At 49.7% G+C, this 21,800-nt stretch overlaps 1 protein-coding gene across 17 annotated transcripts in view; it reads right to left on the reverse strand.

Annotated features, from left to right (window-relative positions):
- slit2 (slit homolog 2 (Drosophila)) overlaps window positions 1-21,800 on the reverse strand; it is a 537,548-nt gene that overhangs the window by 169,974 nt on the left and 345,774 nt on the right. For all 17 annotated transcript variants that reach the window (XM_038791516.1, XM_038791512.1, XM_038791513.1 and 14 more), the window contains 2 exons: window positions 4,480-4,551; window positions 822-893 (listed from right to left, as the gene is read on the reverse strand). In XM_038791516.1, coding sequence (XP_038647444.1) covers window positions 822-893; window positions 4,480-4,551 — 144 coding nt within the window. The remainder of the gene's footprint in view (window positions 1-821; window positions 894-4,479; window positions 4,552-21,800) is intronic.

Here is a 21,800-nt window from a genome sequence, read left to right on the forward strand (position 1 = left end):
GATTGCTTCGGACAGCTCAGGAACTTGGTGGCTAGCAACCCATTTGCACACCTCAACGTTCAAATCACCTGAATGGCAGAAAATAGGGATCTGCAAATCCTAATGGACACAGTCTATTTGGCCATTTTGACCACTGAGACAGTAAAATCAGCAGGGCCGAGGGGAAAGGTTAATGAACCATAATCAGTAAGGGAAGGGGAGAAATAAAGGGAAAGGAAGAGAAAAATATAAACCACAGTACAAAAATAAAACCCACACTAACGTGGGCTGCCACCAGTTTCCTTTCATGTTTGCCTGTGTAAAATTCTCCCAAACCTCAGGCACCAGCTTCATTTAGGCTGTGTGGCTACAACATTGCTGAAGTTATTTCTGGAAGTTTTGAACCTCTGCGGGAAATTGCTTTTGGTTTACCCAAACATATGATGGGCAAAGCTTCTCTCATGTCCAATTGAAACATGAAAGCGTGCAGTGAAATCTGGGCTGTGCCTGCTCTCCCACACTTCCGTTAATCCAAGCTTCCACTCTGTCTTTGATTTTTGCAGGTCTATTTATGCACAATAATCAAAACTTTGTGTCAAAAAAGTTTAGATAGGGCTAAATGGAGAATTAAATCATGGTATTTAAAATTAAAACACCCATTTTAGTGTAATTGCTTTTTGAACCCATATGCAATTTAAGAGTCTGTTTTTTATATGTAATTAGCACAAATTTTATGTTACAACCACTGGCAAACACATTTTTTAGAGTTTAACATGTAATGAGGAGGATAAGTTACTCTAAAAACAATCTCAGGCCGTCCGAAAAATTTCCAAGAAACTCACAGGGAGTTAAGTGATCTCAGTCCCTGGAAAGCATCTGGTGCAATTTCAGAGATGTGGTTGTTGCTCAGGTCTCTGAAAAGAAGAACAGTGCCATAAAAGGTTAATTAAATATTAACTGCCATCTCAAAAAGCTGTTGTAGGCCAACTGGCCTGCTCATTATATTCAAATGCTCATAAGTATTCAACACCGCTTTCTACTTTGGCACTCCCAATACCTTACATCTGTTTCTCATGACTTCTTTCTTCCTTGAATGCTGATCGACCACCACACTAAAACCTGCACAGGTGACTGAGATTCATGGTCAATGCATTACGTTATTAAAAGCTTCCAATGTCAGGAGCTATTTGCTTGAAATAAGCTTTTAGTTGCTACTTCTGTGTGTTGGGCATAATGACTATACAGGCAGACCTTGATTTTACGATGTTCGAGTTACGGCAAATGGGTCTTATGACATTTAAAAATCGACACCCTGTTTCAAATTTACGACGTCAGTTTCAACTTTACGATGCAATGTCAGTCCATCTTCTATATTTTTATAGTAAAATTAATACATTTGATAGGATGTGAACGAGTCTGGGAAAGTTGTGAAACCACCAGATGAAACACCGGTCCCCTTGCACCCTTCATTCAACAGGTCATTAGTCTGAGCTGGAAGGTCACTCTGGAGAATTGTGACTGTGTCCTGCAAGCAGCGTGCTACCTGGCCACGCTAGAGCCCAGAAACTGACAACCAGGAAATGAGGCCGCAATTTTCTGGTGAAAATCCTGCTGGCTGATCACCCATTGATTACAATGGGATCTTTCTCATCTGCGTTATGAAGTCTTTTGCTTGGCTGGCTGCAGAGAATGCTTGCTGTGGCCTGCCAGTAGAGGTCTGAATGCATCAGGGCAAATATCTAAAACCTGCAGGAAATTAGGTTGAAATTTACTGGTAAAAATGCTACTTTGCCCCTCTGATGGGACCAATCCCCCATTTTTACTATGGAAAAATTGGTTCCAACCTATGACGTTTCCGCTTGCGACGTGGCTTCCAGGAGCCAATTTTATCAAAGGTCTGTGAGCTGTCTGGTATAAGCGGAAAAATTGGAGTGTTTTTTCTTTTTTCCCTTTTCTTCACATGCATCTAATCTGCCAAGAGTGCAAAACAGAAACTTTGGAGTTTTCCACCAGTATTTTAAATAAACCAGAAAATTATGTATTTCTGACATCCACCTTCAGTAGGTGAGGCCTGGAAATTATTCCTAATTTCTGAACTACAAAATCCTGTATTTATACTTGAGGACTGGCTGTTCCATTTTGTAAGGCCGTGGTGTTACTCTGAGGGTGGTGACACCTCGAGAGGTTATTATTCTAAGGCAGACACACTAATAGGCAATCGTATGTTCATTTCAAAGGCCTCCTTTTTTTTTGTTACTGTAGGATTGTAACTGGTACTGTGCTTTGCTGAGATCTGTGAAGGAACATGCCACTATCCCCCTAATGAAATACTGCTGCCACTTCCTTTGGAAACCTCTTCCAATTGGCCTCTTATGAAGTAAATTCCATTGACCTGAATTTAACTGGTCTCTGAATGGCAGGAATAGAGAAGAAGTGGTCAGTAAAATAGGGGGCTAAACCACTTTGGGACAGTTTCCCGATGTCATCTCGCTGCTTGAGAATTTTCCCACCAATGGGACCAGAGGAGGTCTGAATGTCCAATTAAGGAGCAACGTACCACAGTGATGGGGTTCCCTACCATAAGGGGAGGCTACCAGATTAATAGAGGTGGCCTCCCTGTTGCAACCTGGGGTGGGGAGGGGCAGGGGGTGAGCCAGAAACTTAATTGGACAAAGAGAGTGCCACAAGCTAGGATGGCCTTTCCCGAGGCCCTGGCAATCTGCCCGCAGAGAGTGCCCCTCCAATCTTGAGTGTATCAGTCATGCTCACCACTCCTGGTGGCACTGCTGAGGTTTCAGAGCTGCTAACCCTCTGATCAGGAGCTTCAACTGAATGGCAGGCCCACAGGTGGCCAATTAGGAGGTTATCTGTGTTAAAATTATCTGGGCAGTCCCACTATTCGTGTGGGTGGGCCCATGACCCACCCTTCACCCTAATGTTGGAGTCCCAAATCCCACAGTAAAATTCATGCTGCTGTTCAAAAACGAGTGAAATGGACAGCAGCAGTGCCCAGAAGGCATCAGTGGCAGCTGCTAGAACTACGGGTAAGAAGTGGAGCCCAGGGCAAGGGATCCCCGAAATAGGTAAGTCTGGGGTCAGGAACACTTGAGCGCATTATGGAGAGGGGCAGTGGTGGGGGAAGGTTGGGCTTAAGAGAGGTAATGAGTAGGAAGGAAGCGAGGGGTTCAGTCTAAGATAGGCCTCTCAGCGATTGGCAAAGGGCCACCCTCAAAGATTGACCCCTCTTCTTTCCGCCCTTTAAGTTTTAATTTTTTCCAAAAAGACCGTTCGTTTATAAATCAAGCTTCCCGTTCCTGCCCTACTGCCCATGTCAAACATATTATTGTGTGGGCAATGTATTATTAGAATCAATAGGCTTGAGTTTAATTGTTCGTATAAATACGGCAGAAGGGTGCCAGTTTCAGGGCCTGTCTGCCTCCATATTATGTGGATAAGCTTGAGGATGGGTGGGAAGGTGGTGGCATTGGCACCTACTCTGTTTTATGTGCCCCCTCCACGGGAAACATACCCACCTGGGGCACATACAGTTCAGCCCCTTGAGTGAGCATAGGTTGCAGCTTGGCATGACATATTCCATGACAGTGTACTGAAACACACTAGCACCCATATTTATGGAGTGGCTGGTGGCACTCTGAAGTGGCAGGGTTTGCAAGGAGTGGTTTGTGGTGTTGAAATGACGGGAATTTCCGAAATGAGCAGGTAAGTAAGATCACAGATGCGAGTTTGCTGGGGTCATTATAGATGGCAATTTGTGGATGGAAGAATGTAGGTGATTGTTAATGGCAGGTATGAGGTGGCAGGGTGGGGAGTGCATGTGGCGGGATTTCATTGGGCTGGCTGGAGGTCATTCATAGGATCGGTTGGGAAGCATGCTTGTTCCCCTTGGTCCACAAGCTGTGCTGAAAAGGCACTTGGCTGCTGGATTCAGCCATTTTCAGCTGGGTGTTTTCCAAGCCTTGGAAAATTTAGCATATTGGAATTAAATGTAAAAGCTGAAATTTGAGGCATGAGTTTCATTATCATACATAAATGACTGACTGACCTCAAGAGCAAGTATTGCCGAGCCCTCCAAACCCTCCTCCATTTAAACAAGACGTTTGGGGTCATGATTCCAGTTTTCAACATTTTAAGCCATGCCCATCCTGTGTAGGCTCATGTGAAGAAAACCACTGGAGCAAGTGACCAAATGCTACTGGCATCTATGTAACCAGATCAGCATATGCCTTGGGAGGACAGGGGAGATATAAGATCGGGGAGGTCATTGGGAGAGTATTGAAGGGTTTCAATTCAATCAATTTTAGTGAAGGATACAAAGAAAATACTTTACAAATTGAAAAACACATTCATAGATTTGAGCTGCAATTCCGTTTGGACCAGTCATCCATTGCCGCCTACAGGTTGTTAAACACTCGAGCTTTTCCTGGTGGAACAAATGCTGAATAATCTTCTAAAGATTTGGATACATTTTCTTCTACTCACATTCTTCGCAACCTCTTGTAGGGTGAGAAGGCTCCAGGGGGGATGGTTTTGATTGAGTTTTGCTCCAGACGTCTGGGGAGAAAAAATAATTTGCTATTGAAAGTACATTCCTAAAGTAAAGCACACAGCAGCGGTGGTCCACACGCAGCCTCTTGTCAACACTCAAACACTCATGTTTACTCAGACCACACTATTTGGACTCTTGTTAATGTTAATGTGAATAGCCAAATACCAATGACCTTCCCTCTTTGTCCAGCAGAAATTCATCTCTTAGAGCTGTACACATTAAATACTTTATCGTATAGGAAATCTAATTTCCTTCACTGTAAAATAAAACTCGGCTCACGTAGTGTTTGACCAGTTGCTTCTTGCCTCATGAGGAAAAAGACCATTTTTTGTCTCATTCACATAACTAAGTGATATATGATGATGGCTTGTAAGCAAACAACTTATTAAAATTTATGTCATGGTAGTGTTACTGCTGCAGGAGCTACGAGTTTAGCATTGTCAAGTTGGTAGTGGACATATTGTACCCAAGGTGATTTTTACATTAAACATCCTCCTGCACAGTCTCAAGAGTGGAATAACACAGAATTATAGTCGCGTAAGGATTCCACTTGAGACTGCCGTAAGCAGTATAATGATGTTTCACGTTAAATGTGCTGTCGGCTGGTTCTGTTGCCTGTTATTTTATTAGACCAGTTTCACAGTGCTGTCTGCAATAATACTGCAATAATTTCAGTGTGCTGGGTCACTGTCCGTGTGGAGTTTGCACATTCTCCCCGTGTCTGCATGGGTTTCACCTCCACAACCCAAAGATGTGCAGGATAGGTAGATAGGTAGACTAAATTGCACCTTAATTGGAAAAATAATTGGGTACTCTAAATTTCTAAAAAAAAAATAATAATTTCAGTGTGGGTTGTATGAGACATGGAGGGCAGGCTCCCGACACCCTAATATAAATGTCGGGAGTTAGCCGCCCTTGGCTGGATCATCCTGCCTTAATTTTTCAGATGATTGGTCTTTAATCATTATGAAGCGACGTTTCTATCCCTCTACAGAAGGAAGTCCCACCTCATAGAGCTGCGATCAATCAGAGGCCAGCAACATCACTAGGAGCAGTGGTCATGTTGGAGACTGGGTGAGTTGATATGGAGGGTGTAAGGGCAAAGAGTGGGGCCAGAAGCTGGCACTAAGTTGGCTTGGGGGCTATAAAGGGCCATGATGGTGTGGTGTCATAGGTTGGCATGGAGTGGCTGAGAGAACATGGGTTGTACTGAGGGGCATAGATTGGCATGAATGGGGAATGTGTTGGGGGGATGAGGGGTGAAGACTAGGTGGCTGTTTTTTTGGGTTTTTTTGGCAGCTGGGACATTGAGGTTTTCCACCCAGCTCACTCTGCACCCCACAGCCCTGTGCTGCCTCAAAACTGGTTCAGGGGCTGGCAGGCATGACTCCAGTTACAATCCGACCCTGGGTACGATTCTCCGAGACCCGCGCCGGGCCAGAAAATCAACGCAACCGCGCCACGCTACCCGATTCTCCGAGGCACTATTTGCGCGGGCACGTTTGACGTGGCGCCGGCCGCTGGAATCAGCGGGGCCGCCGATTCCCCGGCCCAGATGGGTCAAGTGGCTGCGCTGAAATGGCAGAGTTACGCCGGCACGGTTCACCCTTGGTCGCTGCCGGTGGGAACTCTGCGCGAAGGGTCAGGGGGCGGCCTATGGGGCGGGTAAAAACACTCCTTCACGGGGGGGGGGGGGCGGGCCTCCGATGAGGTCTGGCCCGCGATCGGGGCCCACCAATCGGCGGGCCAGCCTTTCCCCCCAGGTCTTTGTTGCGCGGCCGGCCCCTGAACCCCCATGCCATGTTGAGTCGGGGCCGGCGCGCTGAAGAAGTCCCTTGCGTATGAGCGTGTTGCAGCGGCCCAACTGCGCATGCTCGGGTTGGCACACCACCCATATTCCCCTGGGAAGGGAGGCTGGAGTGGCGTGAACCACTCCAACGTCGTGCTGGCCCCTTATGGGGGCCAGAATCAGTCGTCCCCGTACCCGTTTGGCACCGTTGTGAAGCGCAACAGCAGTCACGATGGCGCGAACACTTAGTCTCCATTTCGGAGAATCGCGCCCCCCCCATTGAATGTAAATCAGAACTTCTGCGGATGCTTTTCAAGAGGCGTGTTCATGGGACTAGAAACTCTCCCGATTCTGTACTCCTGACCCAGGACAGGAAATTCAGACCTATTTCTCGGTTTATGAAGCCAAATTAAATTCAAGTATTTCCCTCTTCTTAAAACCGTTACCATATGTTGCCTGAAACCAACATGAGAGCTGGAATTAGTTTGGGCCCACCTGTGTCTGATTTCATAGATTTCATAGAATTTACAGTGCAGAAGGAGGTCATTCGGCCCATCAAGTCTGCACCGGCTCTTTGAAAGAGCACCCTACCCAAGCCCACACCTCCACCCCATTCCCATAACCCAGTAACACCAATTTTGGACCCTAGGGGCAATTTAGCATGGCTAATCCACCTACCCTGCACATCGTTGGACTGTGGGAGGAAACCGGAGCACCCGGAGGAAACACACGCACACACAGGGAGAACGTGCAGACTCCGCACAGACAGTGACCCAAGCTGGGAATTGAACCTGGGACCCTGGAGCTGTGAAACAATTGTGCTAACCACTGTGCTACCGTGGACGGAGATCCAGTGGGGAATCATTGTCAGTTCCAGTATTTCATTGTTGGGCCTTCCCAGTGATTCAGGACCCTGACATGTAATTTACACCTGCTGAGGGCCAGCCAGAGCCAGCAGCTCTCCTTAACATCAATGTTACCGAAGGGAGGATGATGAGCAAGGGACCAAGACCGTATGTGAGTGAGTATAAGAAGTGGGTCTGAGGACAAGGTCATGGGAAAAACCCAATGCTGGGTCCTTTGATCAAGCACATAGAGCAGGACCCCCCCCCCCCCCCCGCCCCGCCCCCTGCCCCCCGCCCCCCGGCACTCATCCCAGCCGTTAGGCTGCCGGAAAACCAACAAGGTTTGTTGGGTGGCTTTGGAAGCTGTGGGAGACTCGCGCGGCCACAAAATTGTAGTGAACTCAGGGATAATGGGTGTCAACTGGCTCATTAATGAGCCTGATTGACATCCTCCCGCCAGGGGCCGGGAATCTCATGTGTCACCCACTTTCACCCTGCGACTTAATTGGGGGAGGTTTTGCTACCGCCAGCGAGACTAACGTAAGGCTTCTCACATGATTAAATAGGCCCAGCCGCCAATCCCCCTGCATTAAATATATCCTCACATTTATCTATCTGCAAGTAACATAATTGCACAAGCCTTCAGGTACTACACATGGATAGAAATTTGCATTACATTAATTAAACCACATGGGAGGAAACTCTCTTCCCCTCTCATCCAGATATAACCCGTTACATTCTAATCATCAACTAGTTTACTTTGGACTTACAAGCTGTGTAAAAGGAACAGTCAAGTCATAATTATCAGCTGCACTATGCTGGCTATTCAGCCTCATTCTTGGCTGTTACAGTGATGATGCCATTATTCATGTTGTCAGGGACAGGGCTATTTTACCCCATACCGCTCACCCGTCAGTCCTTTGCTCGTTGACCTACATTGGTTCCTGGTCTGGCAATACTTCAATTTAAAAATTCCTATCCTTGTTTTGAAATCCCTCCATGGTCTTTCCCCTACGTATCTCTGTAGCCCTCCTCCAGCCCTAAAATCATCTGAGATCTCTGCGGTCACTCACTGGTCTCTTGCCCATTCTTGAATTCAACCGCTTCACGACTGGCGTTCAGCTGCCCAGGCCCCAATCTCCGGAACTCCCGACAAATCTTTTACTTCTTCCTCCTTTAAGATTGTCAATATCTCCTTATGTGGCTCAGCATCCAATTTTGTTTGAAAACATTCCTGTCAAGCAACTTGGGACGTTCAACCATATTAACGGAGAACAGCATGTTGCTGTTCTCGTAAATTCTTTACCCTTTTCAGTTACTTTTAGACCATGTTGGTTCTATCAGCTTTCAGAGGCATTGCATCTCATGCAGCCAGATTTAAGACCACTGGGATAAAGAAAGAAAATATATTTTAACACTCAGCTGATCATGCAGTATCTGTTATTATAATTATGAGGATTATAAGATTGTTATTTTGGGGATTATGTTGTTAATTTAAGATAAAATGAAGTGGTCTTGTGACCTGTTCTAAAATCAGCGTGACAAACAAGCCTGGATGGTTTGATTGGTAAAGGTTAAAAGGGGTCAAGATTGTTTTGCTGTGAAGAAGCTGCAAGGTATTTACACCTGGAGACAATGGCTGCAGCCTATATGTGAACAGTGGATAAACTGTCTCTAAGGTCCTAGAAAAGTGTTAAGAATGACGGATTGTAAACAATTGAGCTTTAAACTGTCCATTTACTTCCAAGTGTCATGTTCCAGTATATTATGAGCTTTCAGGCCATACTACTAAAATTTATTAAAGTTTATTAAAATTGCCAATGCATATCATGTGACCTTTCGCATTACAGGCTCCAGATAGTCTTGAGTCTCCAGCAAATACCTAATTAAGTATGGGCATTCACAATCCAGCCGGTATATTCACACATCTCTTTGTTTAAGGATGTACTTTCAAAAACGTAACTATACCATTCCAGCCAAAGCAACCTTATGTTTCACATGGACAGAAGAAATATCAGCTTGGCTTTTGAGCAGCGTCAATAATGGTCAGATCCCCACTCTGCTTCTACTTTTCTGTGCCATGCCGGAGCTCCTCTTGTCTGGCTGGGACTACCAATCCTGGCAAATACGGGTCGTAGCTGAATTGGAACTGCTTCTGTGTAGTGCTAGATCATTGGGGAAGACAAGCCACGCTTGTTTTCTAAAGCACAAGCTTCCATGTTCTGGTAAGTAAAATGCATAAATGGCTCCAAGCTTATTTGAAAATGTGGGTAGGTGACAGGTGGGTAGGATGGCAGGTTGGCAACTCGGTGGGATGGGAGGGTGGGTAAGGTGGCAGGTGGGTGAGGTGATAGGATGGCTGTTGTTGTGGTACAAGAGTTAGTTCAAAGGTGTAGGTGGGTGAGGGTGGCATGTGGGTGACTGGGGTCAGGGGTAGGCATATCTGGTCAGTAGGGGGTTGTCAGAATAGGGACGCAGCCAAGTTGTTGTTGAGTTACCTCAGCGATCAAACTCTGGTCACTCAATTTGTACTCAGAGAACTCTGGCAATATGGTGATGAAGCCCAAGGCCAGATTTCACATGAATCTTGGGCCTCCACCGCACTCTTGTTTATTTCAGGCCCAAAAACAGTAAACAAATTTCCACATGTACAGGGCTCTATGCCCATGAATGGAACTGAAATCCATTCCATGTCCTTCCACAGAGAGAAGGATGTTTTTATTTCATTATTTCTTGAATGGATTTTTTTATAAGTGCAATATATATATATATATGTATATGTACGCACAAGTAGGTTTCTACAATGGTACGGAACCTCAAATACAACTGCCAGACTCCCATTCACAGCTGGTCTCGCTTAAAACTGCTTTAACTGGTACCAGGTTGTGATCGGAATTTACATGAGGTTTTAACAACCTGAAGACAGTTTCAGCTGTAAACATAGCTCAGTACAATTTCAGACCTTGAAAACTGAATGAGGGTCAAACAGAGTCTGAAATCCACCAATAAATGTAAATTAAAAGGATCAGCCTATACCACAAACTTTCAAATTCTGTCAAGTTTGCTTTTACTTGCCAAAACCAAAATTGTCTGTTCCAGCAGCATATACTTTTTTATGAATTAGTTTTTGACTTAATTTCTATAACTATGTGCAGAATATCTGAGAAATGCATGTTTCAAGTGGTATTAGTTTTCTGCATTCCACTGAATTGCTGTAAACAGGTTCATTAATTTGCCACATAATTGATTTCATTGTCGGATACATTTAGGAGGAAATATTTACAGTAAAATGTTCATATTCTGTTCTGCTGCCAAATCAATTTTCCAGGTTGGTCTTTAAGGGCAGCCTATTTTATTGTGTATTATTTCCACAATTGTTTAAGGCGCTTTGAGTCTGTTCCAAACACATTTTGCCGCACACAGAATGAATGACCTTGTCCTTGGGGCTGCGACATATGCCGCGTGACTGAGGGGCCATTGCCAGAGACCCTCCCAGCGGTACTCAGATCCCGACCGGCCGATTTCCCGCTGGCATGGTTCTAACCATTTTTGGCCGGTTGGAACTCACGCGCGGCAGCTGCGGACTCAGTCCCCGGCCGCCCTGGTGGGGGGGCGGGGGGATCAAGCACCCGGGGGGGGGGGGGGGGGGGGGGGGGGGGGGCCTTATGGGCGGCCGGGGCAGCAATCGGGCGGCCGGATGAGGCGGCGCGGAGCCAATCGGGGGGACCTCCTTACTCGGTGATGGTCCACGGTCCTGGACCACCATGGCGATCGGCGCGGCCGCTGGAGGTCGGCACAATGCGCATGTGAGGACTCAGAACCAAAGCTGTGTGAAGCTCCTCGGGTCCCTGCTCCCCTAAAGGTAGGTGAATTGCTCTATATTATTTTCAGAAAAGCCTGCAGGAAAACTCCAGCATTTGTACGGCGACGTGGTGACATAGCCCCATTTTTGGAGAATCCAGCCCCTTACTTTAGCTCCAAGTGCATATATAGGGCCAAAGGTTGTGTGGTGAATCAAAAATCCCACTTGTCGGCTGTGGTTCGGGTTGCAGGTTGAAGTCCCATTGCCGGCCTTGAGTAAATTTATTTTCATTTCTTCCATCGATCCGTTTTCCCCTTACCATTGTCTCCCCTCCTTGCACCCCACTCCACCAGGGGATCGTTCCTTGTTCCGATTTGTCCTTTGGCTTTGACAAAGGGTCATCTGGACTCGAAACATTAGCTCTTTTCTCTCCCCACAGATGCTGCCAGACCTGCTGAGATTTTCAGCATTTTCTCTTTGGTGCTTTGGCACACTGCTTACCTTTTTTCTTCCATTCGCACATTCTGGTCTTTTAATATGCCAATATCAGCACCCTTCTGACCCATGATCACCACCATTTACATTCCCTTTGTCTTTCTGTCCACGTCATCTTTGTTAATCTCCACCTATCGTTGGCCCATTATCCAGTCCCACTGCTCCACGCTTCCCTGCCCCCAACAACAGTGTAAATCTGACCCTATTTCCAGTTCTCTCTAACCTTGACAAAGAGGCATCCAGACTCAAAACACTAGCTTCCTTCTCTCCCCAGATGCTGTCAGACCTGCTGCGATTGCCCAGCAATGTCTGTTCTCATTAATTCTCTGCATTGATGATAACTATCTCCCGACCTCAGCATTTCCTATTTTTCTTTTACATTGCAGTCCCCACAAGTGATTGACCTCATCTAACAATCTCATAACAGCGGGTCACTTGGCAACAATTGACCATATAAAGTATGAACATCCAAGTGTGGAGGAAATAATAAACAGTACCACAATGAGAGGTTTTGACAGCACAGACAGGATGAGAACGGTTTTGCTGGCAGGAGGATTTGGATAACCAGAGCGTACAGATTTAATGTAATTGGCAAAAGAACCTGGGGGAGGCGGAGGATAATTCTGGTAAAGCAGCAAGTTATTAAGATCTAGAATGCAGAGGATGGCAGCGTGATGGAAGCAGATTCAATAACATTTCTCAAAGGAAATTCAATATAGATACTTGAGAACAAAATATTTGCAGGGCTATGTTGAAAGACCAGACACGTAGGATTAACTCATAGAGGGCTGAATGTCTCCTTCTATTCTAAGATTCTACGAGGAAGTGTGTTACAGAAGAGGATAAGCGGAGCGACACAGAGCAGAGTCGCAATGGTTGAGTAGATGAGACTATTTCAATACCAGAGACCTGGAAAGATGGTTGATATAGAATCTATGCTTACATATTTATTTGAAGAGCATGCACCTTAAACTGGGCCTCAGAGGCTGTCATTCAGGGAGGCCCTGGAATTTTGGTATTAGAATAAAAGGTTCTTTGTGGTCAGGATGAAATGTGAATTCCTACATCATTTCAAAGTTTTAATAAGTAAATGAATGCGCGGAGGGAAAAGTTTCATTGTGAGATGAGGGTATTTTTGCCCTGAAGGAATCAAAAGGAATCAGTGCACACTTCTGCTGTGATGTTGGAACATCAGCTATGCACATGTGCTTCTAACAAAAATATTCAGTCAATTGGAATTAAGAAAACTCACATCAGGTCAGGGTTTGACTTTGAAACTTGTCTTCATGATGGATTTTTAGACAAGCTCAGGCACCACCAAAAATAAATTTTTAGTACGAGGCCAACATTGAGTTTACACAGACAAAGAGAGAGATTTTGTTAGTAATAGTTTGAAACAGTAAACACTCAAGAGTAACCTTCACTGTTCCATGCAAATGCAGAAAAATGCAGGAATTGTATCTTTTCCAAACTCGTACTAATCAGATTAGAACTTCTTTTTAAAAACGTAAAGTTGGCGGAAGGGCTGCTGCGGGTACCCAAGTAGGTGAGTAACCATCTTCACTCACAAGCAAAGAACCCGGGGGCACTGGGCTTGCTGCCCACTGCTCGGAGTGGAGGGGTGGGGGGGGGGCAACAAGTGCGTCCAGCCTCAGTTTGGGTGGGCCTCCATGGGGGCTGAGCTGGGGCAGGATTCACCGTCTTGCGTAACAAAAGCACCTGTTAACTCTGTGAAGGAGCAATTCACCTGGGTGCCAGTCCCCTGCCTTCTTCCCATAACCCTATAAATTCTGCCTTCTCAGATAATAATCCAATTCCCTTTTGAAACCCCCAATTGACCTTGACGCCACTTCACTCACAGTACATTTCAGATTGTAACCACTCGTTACATAAAAACCCTAACCCTCATGTAGTCACTGTCTCTTTTACTAATCAATCTGTGCCCTTTGGTTCTCAACCCTTCCATCATTGGGTTTCTTTCTTTTGTCCCGGTTGAGATGGAAGAAAATAAAACATATATCAGTATCAGCCTGGCTACTTTATAATTTTTTTCTCTCTGTTTTTCAAAATGGATAATTGCTGGGTTGATAAAATGGCTCCAACTGATCACATGCTGAATTCTTGAAGTTTCTGATCAGTCTGAAAACAAGCAAATCTCTTATCTCTTACCTTTTACCTTTCCAGGTTTTAAATCTAAGAGTCCCATAAGAAAGATTAAGTGCAATGTCAGCTTTAGAAGCATGTATAACCAACATCTGTACACTTCATGCTGCAAACTAACAACTTGCTCGCATTTTGCCAGCTGTCCTGCACAGAAAATTGGAAAGCGTGTATGAGCAAGCTGAAGGCTGACTGTTAAATGAGAGTGGGTATTTATCGCAGCTTCTGTGCTGAACATACATCTTCAGATTGCTGACATGCAGGTGTAATCCACTTCTGTAGAAACAACCTCCGTGATTGTGATAAAGTCAGAAAGATATACAAGGAAACCAATGCTTGATACTGGTCCGGATCTGGAGATGTAACAGTATGAACAGACTGAATCTGAGGATAAACACTGGACAAGATTTAGTGGCCATGTTGCACTAGTGTGAGATCGCAACGACGCTGCTAAATAGCGGGAGAGGCTAAAAGCAGAAACCGCGCCAGGTGCCAATCCGTTCGCAATCCAATCAGTCCGGTCTCTGAGGCAAAATCGTGATCCTGCCATAGAATGGCGAGAAGCCGATAATCACCACTTAAGCCCATTCTCCATACAAATAATGGGAGCCGCCCCCTATCCAATGGCCCTGTGATCTAATCACCTTCCCAGCAAGTGGTCACATAGGTGCCAATTAGAACTTCTTTTTAAAAATGTGAAGTTGTCGGAGGGGCAGCTGTGGGGAGCCCACCATCTTCACTCACAGGCAAAGAGCCGGGGGGCACTGAGCTTGCTGTCCAGTGCTCAGAGGGGGTTCGGGGGGCAACCAGGGGGTCCAGGCTCGGTTTGGGTGGGCCTCTATGGGGGCTGGGAGTATCGGAGAAGGGGTGGTCTCGACTTGCGAGTCTGCCACATAAACGTTGACATGGACAAAACCCAACAGGATGCCCAGGCAGCAGGATTCGCCACCATCAATGAGATACCCAAGGTCCAGGGGCTCATAGATGGCAGGCATGTCTCCTTGCGCACACAGGGTCATCTGGGGGTGCCCTACATCAACTGGAAGGGTTCCCACTCCCTCAACATACAGCTTGTGTCCAACAACTACATGAGGATCATGCACGTGTGTGCTTGCTTCCCAGGGAGTATGCATGACAGTTACATCCTAGGGCAGTCAGGCATCTCCAGCCTCTTCGAGGACCACCTCAGGATGGTCAGTTGGCTCTTGGGAGTATAAGGGGTAGCCGCTGAGGATCTGATTAATGATGCGAACATGAAGGCCGGTAACCCGGGCGAAGGCCAGGTACAATGAGGCCCATGTGAGCATCCGGTCTGTGACAGACCGGTGCTGAAAATACAGCTCCGATACCTCGTCCGCTCTGGTGGTGCACTGCAATACACCCCCAGAGGGTTGCCCACTTGGTGGTGGTCTGCTGCCTCCTCCACAACCTGGCACAGCAGAGGGGTGGCATGCTGGAGGTGGAGGGGGGAGGAACATGCGGCCACCTCCGAGGAGGGTTTGATGTGCTCAGCTGGAAACTGACAGCATTTAACTCTCTTTGAAGTGGTTGATGTTTGTAAACATTATGGTCAGAGCACTTCAGAGTTACTGAACCATGAAAAAGATGAATGAAGAAAGGCTCACAGTTGTGTCTGTAGAAGCTGTCAATCATAGTCCACTTGGGGAAATTAATGAATTGTTTGCAGCTCAAGGATCTGAGGAGTTTAGATATAGGTCACTGATTTTTCTTTCCAGGAATGGACACGTGGTGCTCCTTTGTTTGAGCCAGCAGGTATATACAAGGGGCGAAATTCTCTGACCCCCAGCAGGGTCGGGGAATCGCCCGGGGCCGCCGAAAATCCCGCCCCCGCCATGTCCAGAATTCTCCCACCCGCAAAAAGTCAGCGTGCCGCCAATCCCGCCGCCCGCCTTGGAGAATGGCGGGGGCCAGCGGGAGGCTACGGGTTCTGTGCTTCCGTTATTCTCCGGCCCGGATGGGCGGAAGTCCCGCCGCTGAGAAACCAATCCCGCCGCCGTGGTTTGAACCACCTCTGTGCCGGCGGGATCGGCGGCGCGAGCGGGCCCCCGGGGTCCTGGGGGGGCGCGGGGCGATCAGACCCCGGGGGATGGCCAGGCCCGCGATCAGGGCCCACCGATCGGCAGGCGGGCCAGTGCCGTGGGGGCACTCTTTTTCTTCTGCCGCCGCCACGGCCCCCAGCGCGCATGCGCCGATGGTGACGTCAGCGGCAGCTGACGCACCAGCGCATGCGCGAACCGGCGAAGGCCTTTCGGCCAGCCCCGGCGCCGGGCGTCAAAGGCCGTTGTTGCCGGTTTTGGCGCCAGTCGGTGCGGTGCCAACCACTCCGCTGCGGGCCTAGCCCCTCAATGTGAGGGCTTGACCCCTAAAGGTACGGAGAATTCCGCACCTTTGGGGAGGCCCGACGACGGAGTGGTTGGCGCCACTCCGCTACGCCGGGACCCCCTGCCCCGCCGGGTAGGGGAGAATTTCGCCCCAGGTGAGTGATAAAACAGTTGTTTCCTTTCACTGCTTTTGCTTGGGCTGCTCTCTAGCTTCCAGACTCTAGGGGGTGTCCTGACAGGGGTCTCCTTCCTGGGAGGCTTCCTGACATGTTTCCCTTTTCTGGGGGACTTCCTGACAAGAGTCTCATTTTTGGAGGGTCTTCTATTTAGAGGGTCTCTGTGGGGTTTTTTTGTAATCGCTTATTGGCACGAGTAGGCTTCAATGAAGTTACTGTGAAAAGCCCCTAGCCACATTCCGGCGCATGTCCGGGGAGGCTGGAACGGGAATCGAACCGTGCTGCTGGCCTGCTTGGTCTGCTTTAAAAGCCAGCGATTTAGCTGAGTGAGCTAAACCAGCCCCTGGTTTATAGGGGTTCCCCCCTATTTAAGGGGTCTGTGGTGATATGACTACGAGGTTTACGGTACCTATCTGCCATTGGTGCAGAACATTCGCTGCCCATTGGCTCAGGACGGTCATGTGCCTCTTGGCTGGTTGGTTGAGACTAGTCATGTGACTGCTCACCAATTGGTCGGGAGGCAAGTAGTCCCACCTACGAGGCGGGGTATAAGCACCCGTAGGACCCGGCAATCGGCCTTTCTCTGTAAGTCGACTGCCGGGCACACAACTAGTCGATTAAAGCCTAATGTTTGGATTTTCATCTCGACTCGTGTCCAATTGATGGTACATCAGGGTCTTTGTGAGGGTCTCCCCCATTTAGGGAGTCTCTGTGGTGCCTCCCCTATTTACAGGGTCTTTGGGGGGGGTCCTCCAATTTAGGGGGTCTCTGGGGGGGTCAATGTATCGAGACACCCCTATATTTGGGGGAAGGGGAGGGCCCAGGCAATCTGGGGTAGGGGGCTGTTTTGCAATGCCGGGGGGGGGGGGGGATGTGGCCAACCATGGGTCCTCACTATCGGGCTGCCCGCTCAATATGGCGGCCCAATAGAGGGAGTCCCACGGGAATCGCTCGCAAACCTCGCCGTCCATAAATTTGCATGGTGAGGGATAGTGAATTGCTTCCTGATCCACACTCCAATCAGGTGAAATTCACCTCCAGTAGGAGAGCATAGCCTCCCATATGGAGAATCCAGCCAACATTTTACCCTCAAAAGTGATTATCATAATTCCACGCTGCACCATCCCTGCACCACCAGCATGCTCATTACCAAAATCAAATGAACAGTTTAGCATGACACCAGAACTTGACAATGTAAGCACTAGGCTTCTCAAGAAAGTACTTTGACCTACTAACATTGGTAAGGGCAGCACAATGCATGTATCATATTGTCAGTGTTGTAATCTCTTTGCTGTGTGGGACTAAACTAGTCAGGGAAGATGTTGAAAGAAATCTGAATGTGAGGCTTAACAGTGACCCTCTCCAGTTATTGTAAAGAAGCATAAAATGATGAGCTAAATTACTAAATGAGTAAAGTATAGGGACATATAGGGAAGATTTTGCACCTTTACATTCCCAACATTGAGCACACATTAGGAATTCAGATGCAAAGATCAGCATGTTATAATGGATGGAAAGTTCTGAGAGTCGGTTGACCTCCTCATCCAAATGTCCAATAAGCACTCCATGCTGGGAGCGGGTATTTGTAAAGTATGGCCTGATAGTCCAAGGGCATTGCGCTGAAGCTATATAGTGCTCTGGGAAACCTGCCCCTTGGATACTGCTTTAATTCTGTCACCAAGACACAAGGAAAACATCAAGACCCGAGCCAAAGTGCAAAAGACAATTACACCAATTCCAGAGACTTCAATTATGAGGAAAGATTAGAAAAATGTGGGGCGCGATTCTCCACACCCGCGGAAAATCGCGAAGTCGGCCGTGAAAACGGCTGACTTTTGCGACGGCCTGACATGGCCCCGTTCCCGACGTATTCACATCCGGGAAATGGGCTAGGAACGGGGCCATGCCAATCATGTGCGCGATGACGCCGGAACGCGACGACGACACGAACATGCCCACGTGATGCCGCCCGACGCCGTAAAAAGGTGCGGGCGAGCACAGAAACTGTAGGTCAGGATGTCGGAGCTAAGGAGTGCAGCCCCGCGATTCGTGGAGGCTGACGTGGAGACGCTGCTCGAATCAATCGAGCAGAGGAGGGGCATCATCTGCCCGCGTAGAGGGCATCGCCACCCTGCCAGCGCGGTGCGCAAGGCCTGGCGTGAGGTGGCTGCTGCCGTCAGTGCTGTGGGGCAGACCTCTCGCTCTGCAGAGCAATGTCGGAAGAAGATGCACGACCTCACCAGGGCTGCCAGGGTAAGTGCCAAGAGGGTGCCCCCGGGTCACAACCATCCCTCCCCCCTTTACTTAATCCCCCCCCCCCCCCCCCCACCCGGCACGGTTGAGTTGAGGGTGGTTCACAAAGTAGTCACAGACCCAGCGCTCTGGCCCCCGTGGAGAGATGCAATGGTCTTATTACAACTTGACCCCCAAACTGTGCCAGTATCTGAACGGCCTGCTGATACCTTCCGTATTGTAATGACCTACCTATGCCCCCTCCCCCAACAGGACAAGACTGCTCACAACACTCGTGAGTGGAACAAGACTGGAGGGGGTTCGCCCATCCTGCACCCCCTCACCACGTTTGAGCAGAGGGCACTGGATCTTGTTGGGGGATCTGCCACCCGGGAGATCGCGCAATGCGAGGTTGGCGGAGCTGCAACAAGTGAGACAACCCTGCATGACAAACACCCCCCCCTCCCCCATCCTCTGTCCCTTCACACTCTGCCCCCTGGCACACCTCCCCCATCCTCTGTCCCTTCACACTCTGCCCACTGGAACACCTCCCCATCCTCTGTCCCTTCACACACCCTACCCACTTGGACACCTCCCCCATCCTCTGTCCCTTCACACCCTGCCCACTGGAACACCTCCCCCATCCTCTGTCCCTTCACACACCCTACCCACTTGGACACCTCCCCCATCCTCTGTCCCTTCACCCTGCCCACTGGAACACCTCCCCCATCCTCTGTCCCTTCACACCCTGCCCACTGGGATCGTCCAGCGTCCGAGCGTCTCTAAATAACCCGTTTCATTCTCTTCCCTTGGACGTGATGCCGAACGACCAGGGACGTCTGCCTCCAGGCGGACACAGGCATATGCCCCCACCTCACCCAGGGCCGCACGACAGAGGGTGCCCGATCAGCGGGGAGTCCCATCCTCCCCAACCGAATCTATGGAGCAGGACACCCAGAGGGTGGCGAGAGAGCAAGAGAAAGAAATGGCCCGCGAACGCCCTGCGGCCTCTCAGTGGGCCGATGACATAGAGGAGGCGTCCACCCAAGACGACCTCGAGCTTGCGGCACAGCTATCTCCCACACCATCCACCATCCCAGAGACACTCACCCCGGTTGGCCTATTTAGTGATGAGGCTCCTGGGTCACAGTATGGGTCGCACATCACAGCTGAGCAGGTACAGCAGGTGGAGGTCAGAGCAGCCGAGGTCCCGGACTGGCGGAGGGCAGGCCAGGCCCAGCATCCAGCTGGCTCCCAGACGTTTTCCGAGTTCCTAGAGTTTCTCAACCCACCCGCACAGCCGATGCATCAAGAAACCCAGGGACACAATGACGGGATGAGGGCTGTCTTCCAGACTCTGCAGACGCTGTTAGAGGAGTCGAACCGCGCCCACGAGCAGGGAGTGGTGCCGCTCATGGCAGCAACCCAGGCCGACACCGCACGGGTGGCATCCGCGGTGGAGGCAATGGGTCAGGTTATGCAAGGCGTTGGGCTTAATGTGCACGAGTCATCCTCGGCCCTGGACAGGGTTGCCCTCTCACAGGCAGCAATGCGCCAGAGCCAACACGACATTGCCGGCGCGCTGCGGGCCTTGGCCGAGTCTCAGCAGGTCATGGCCCAGTTGCAGCACGCCATGGCACAGTCACAGCAGTCGATGACACAGTCCCAGCAGTCAGTCGCGGAGAGCATCAACCGCCTGACACATGTGCTGGATGGCGTCGTGCACTCACAGGTTGAGATCGCACAGTCCCTGGCGGGAATGTCTAACTCCCTGGACTCCGTCTCTGAAAACCTTCGGATCCTGGTGGATACCGTTGCAGGCCTCCAGGACTGGCAGCGCCAGGTGTCGTTGGCGCAACGGGGCACCTCCCCGCTCGCACCTCTGTCCCAAAGTGAGGTCCGGGGGCCGCCGGGCTCCCCGAGTGAGGAGGAAGTTTCGGGGCCCGTCCCATTAACTCCATCACGGGACGTCCCGGAATTCTCGGCCTCCCCCCGTCCCATCCCTGGTGCATCGGGTGGGCAGTAGGCAGAGCAGGGTGGCACAATGTCACCCAAGACGCCCGCAGAGCAGCCTGGCTCACCAAGGCCGGGTCGCCCCAGGAAACGCTTGCCGAAGGAGAAGGGGGCGATGCGCAGCAGTCCTCCTCCACTCCTGCTGTATCATCTGGGGAATCACTTAGACGTAGTGGTAGGGCCCGTAAGGCAACACAGAGAGACACTGAGTAAGTTGGCACGAGTGAAGGGCACAGTTTAGTTTTAGGGGCTAGGGCACCTGTAAATTATTGTTAACATTAAACGCACTGTTCCACCTTACTTGTAATACCGTGTGATTGTTCCACAGCCACAGGAATCGTGATGGTGACCGAGTGTCGCTGGGGTTGACGAACGGTGAAACTTCGGTGCCGGGTGTGCAGTCCCTGCCCCCCCCCCCCCCCCCCCCCCCAACCCCTCCCACAGCTCGCCCACGCGGGCACGTGATGGAGTGTCCGTGACGAACTCAGCGGCCACCAAGGTGGATGGTTCAGCTATTGCCATGGGTCAGACTCTCTCTAACGATTCTGAGCTCACAGCTCATCGCAGAGCGGGCTGTCATCATTCCACATGGCACTGATCACACCCGCTGACACAGCCATCAATATTGTGCCATACCGTCTGGACCCAGTGGTAAGGGTGCTGTCGAAGTGGAGCAGTGTACACTGCCTCCTCCTCCTGTGCTGGCACCACTGCCACTGGCTTCTCCCTCCACCTCCTGCAGCAGGTCATCTCCCCTCTGCATCGCGATGTTATGCAGCGCACAGCAGACCACAGCAATGCGAGCGACCCTGTCGGGCTGGTACTGCAGGGCCCCTCCGGAGCGGTCCAGGCACCTGAATCTCATCTTCAGGAGGCCAAGGCAGCGCTCCACCACACCCCTGGTTGCTGCATGGGCCTCGTTGTATCGGGTTTCCGCATTGGTCTGAGGCCTCCGTATCGACATCATCAGCCAAGACCTCAGCGGATAACCCCTGTCGCCTAGCAACCAGCCCCTCGCAGGGATGTACGACTGCGCCAGTATGTAGGAGTCATGCACACTCCCTGGGAACCTTGCACAGACGTTCATGAACGTCATGTGGGGGTCGCACACCACCTGGATATTCATAGAGTATGACCCCCTCCTGTTAGTGAACACCTCCCTGTCACCTGCAGGCAGGCGCATGGGGACGTGAACACAATCGATTGCCCCCTGCACCATCGGTATCCTGGCCACGCTGGCAAATCCACGAGCTCGTGAATCTTGAGTTGCTCGGTCCTCGGGAAAGGTGATGTAGCGGTCCGTGATGGCATAGAGGGCGTCGATCACATCCCGGATGCACCTGTGGACCGATGACTGGGAGATCCCGGAGAGGTCCCCGCTCGGAGACTGGAAGGAGCCA

Source organism: Scyliorhinus canicula, chromosome 3 (assembly GCF_902713615.1).
Source record: "Scyliorhinus canicula chromosome 3, sScyCan1.1, whole genome shotgun sequence".
Lineage (NCBI taxonomy): Eukaryota > Metazoa > Chordata > Chondrichthyes > Carcharhiniformes > Scyliorhinidae > Scyliorhinus > Scyliorhinus canicula.